General features: G+C 38.2%; 1 protein-coding gene across 1 annotated transcript; it reads left to right on the top strand.

Moving 5' to 3' along the window:
- The first annotated feature begins 1,846 nt into the window (after positions 1-1,846).
- LOC139843280 (PRA1 family protein B3-like) lies at positions 1,847-2,615 on the top strand. The gene has a single exon (XM_071833353.1). It carries the CDS (start codon positions 1,847-1,849, stop codon positions 2,498-2,500), a length of 654 nt encoding a protein of 217 aa, XP_071689454.1. The 3' UTR covers positions 2,501-2,615.
- The last annotated feature ends 474 nt before the right edge of the window (positions 2,616-3,089 follow it).

Below are 3,089 nucleotides of genomic sequence, written 5' to 3'. Positions count from 1 at the left end.
TCTTTCGGTAGCACGTGTGTAACACTTGTGATGTGCATAGACATGAAAATGTATGTATATCATTAGTCTCATGTTATAGGGCGTTAACCAGGTTTAAACCTCATGATATCACGCCACGTCATAACGATTTAGGTGGGGGCGTTACAATTTACATTCTCTAACTCATGGATTATCTAATCCTGAGCTTTTACTTTATTATTTTTTTCAGTCATCATCCTCAGTACAATGTTGTTTAAATATTTTGCTGCTATTGTATTGAAGACACATGTATGGAGGATGTCGCTGCAGCAGAACCAGATGGGCGTACAGACAATGTTCGGATCTGTAGTTGTTGCTGTGATTGAATACTTTTTGCTAGAGCCTCATGACCAACAACTTTTTCTGTTGCAGCTGATGATGAAACATTCTTTTTAGCGGCTTGTAGGCAAACTTAGTATTCTTCATCTTCTTCTTGCACATACTAGCTAGAATATCTTCCATCGTCTTACAAACTGGAATTCTCTTCCTTTTCTTTAGCTCAAACTCAACTGCAACTCCCTCATCTTTTGCATCTTCTTCATCTTAAAGATTGAAACTTTCAATGTTTTGAGTTGTAAAATAACCCTCAGTAACAGACACAGTCTCAGTCAGATTGACTTCAACAAACCAAGAATGAACAATTATTCTTGGCACAATTATTCGTCAGATTAATTGTAAAAACCTACACACAATTTTACAATAATTCTTAGGTTAGGCAAATGTCATCGAAAGCAATGAACTATCGATCTTATCTATAAGCTTCAGATAATAATAAAGTATAATCATCCCAAAGTCTATATATCCGGCTTCTTAACAAACTACGGATATAATAAGGAAACAAGATATATACAAAATTATCTCTATCCTAACACAATACTGAAATCTTCTATTTATTGATGAAGATCTGAATAATGCGCATAATTATTTTAAACATATAGCGAGTTTTCACATTCTGACAAGTAGTCATGTTATAACTGTTATTCCCGTGTTAATGTCAGAGTCTTTGCTTCTTTGTTGTCAGTCTCACATCACCCGGACTCAAAACATTTAATTTGGTTTTTACTCCTTAAAGTTAAAAGTAATTTTGATTAATAAATTTCCTTCGATTTGCCGCAAGCGCAACCTTTGACCCCTTCGTTGACAACCTCTCATTTGTTCAACTACTCGCGAGGCCTTTTGCGTTTAAGCTCCACCCCGTAAAAGAGTAAAAATAGACTTTGATATGATAATGAAGAGGTCACATTAAGATCTTCTACCCAAAAATCTCGATCTAAGCAAGAGGTTGCGTCTTAAATTAAGCCACACAATTCTGAGATACTTTCATCCCCTCTGGAGTTTGCACTTTTAGAAATTCTTCATAAGTGAAAGACCCTGTGCATTGAGCAATACTCTCTACAGCTGTAGTTACCCCATAAACTACGGTCTTATTCGCAATTCGAGGCATTTAAGCAATTTCTCATTGGAAAGCTGTATTTTGTCTATGATTATAACAGATTATTCCATACCATCACAATGTACCCTGATTTGCTACGTTACACATACTCCGTAAAAATCAAAACGCTACATACCATACTACCATACGTCCATACTCCATACCATGACTATAAACCACATCTAATCAGAACCGTCCATTCCCCCATCAACGGCCTCCATACACCGATCTCAAAAAGGCGTTATAAATGACGTAAACATCAATTCCATATCCCACGCATATATACTACACACACAAACACCCATTCAATTCCCATCAGTCAACTCAAGTCAAAATAAACCTTATATCACACGAATTGACCAAAATACCCGTACCAGATCTCAGATATTTCCATCAATGTCCTCATCCCAAACCCTTCCGATCTTAGATCCACCATCATCTTCCACCACCGGCAATGCTACGTGGTCCTCCGCCATTTCAGCTACTCCTGCTCTACGCGCTTTCGTCGCGCGTCTAACTGATTCAACACGACGCGCCTTCAATCGCCGCCGTCCGTGGTACGAACTCATCGACCGTACCGCGTTTTCGAAACCGGAATCACTCACCGACGCTACGTCACGCATTCGCAAAAACTTTAATTACTTTCGTGTTAATTACATGACGTTGCTCACGGCCGTGATCGCGTTCTCACTTATCTCGCATCCGTTCTCTCTGTTAACGATCGTTTCGCTGCTAGGCGCGTGGCTGTTCCTATACTTATTCCGTCCGTCCGATCAGCCGGTGGTGATCGGTGGCCGTACGTTTTCCGATCGAGAGATGCTAGGAATTCTACTCTTACTAACGATATTCGTTGTGTTTCTCACTAGCGTTGGTTCGTTACTCATGTCGGCGGCGTTGATAGGGTTAGGTATCGTATGTGTTCACGGCGCTTTTAGAGATCCGGAGGATTTGTTCCTTGATGATCAGGATATGGCCGGCGCCGGATTGTTTTCGTCGTTCAGCGGTGCTGCGACTTCAGCTGCCGTTGCTGATGTCATGGCGCGTGTTTGAGTTGAACAGCTATGGTTTGATTCATCTTATATGCGAAAAGTCCATTATTTTTTGTCCATTTTATAGATACTGTATCTGTTATTCGTATTGCATCGTTGTAGATTTGTATAAGATCTGACAGAATTATATGATTATTCAGCTGCGGAATAGTAGTTTGTTGGATTATTAATCCTGATTGATTCATTTCATTTATGTTGCAATTTAGTGATATTCTGTCAATGAAGTTTCTATATATATATATATATATATATATATATATATATATATATATAAGCAAATGTGTAACATTATTGAATCAATTTACTGCTAAATAGTAAATGCTGAGTGTAATTTGAGCCTTGATAGGATTGTAGGATCATGGCTTAAAGTCGAACAAAAATTTGTCAAACGCAAGATCATTTTTTCATGATTGTTTTACTCAGTTTCATGTGATTTGGCAATTATGCTGGGCAATTTGGTTTCACGATAGCAGTTTATCAGGTACTATATGTTACACTTAAGATGAGTCAAATAAGCAAATAGATTAGACGTTGGGAATGTGATTTCTCACTCGTATGATTCTGATGATGATTTAGTGTGTGGTTGATTT

This window comes from Rutidosis leptorrhynchoides, chromosome 4 (assembly GCF_046630445.1).
Source record: "Rutidosis leptorrhynchoides isolate AG116_Rl617_1_P2 chromosome 4, CSIRO_AGI_Rlap_v1, whole genome shotgun sequence".
NCBI classification, from domain to species: Eukaryota; Viridiplantae; Streptophyta; class Magnoliopsida; order Asterales; family Asteraceae; genus Rutidosis; species Rutidosis leptorrhynchoides.
The sequence above is the reverse complement of the archived record's forward strand: the minus strand, read 5'-3'. Positions and strand labels throughout refer to the sequence as shown.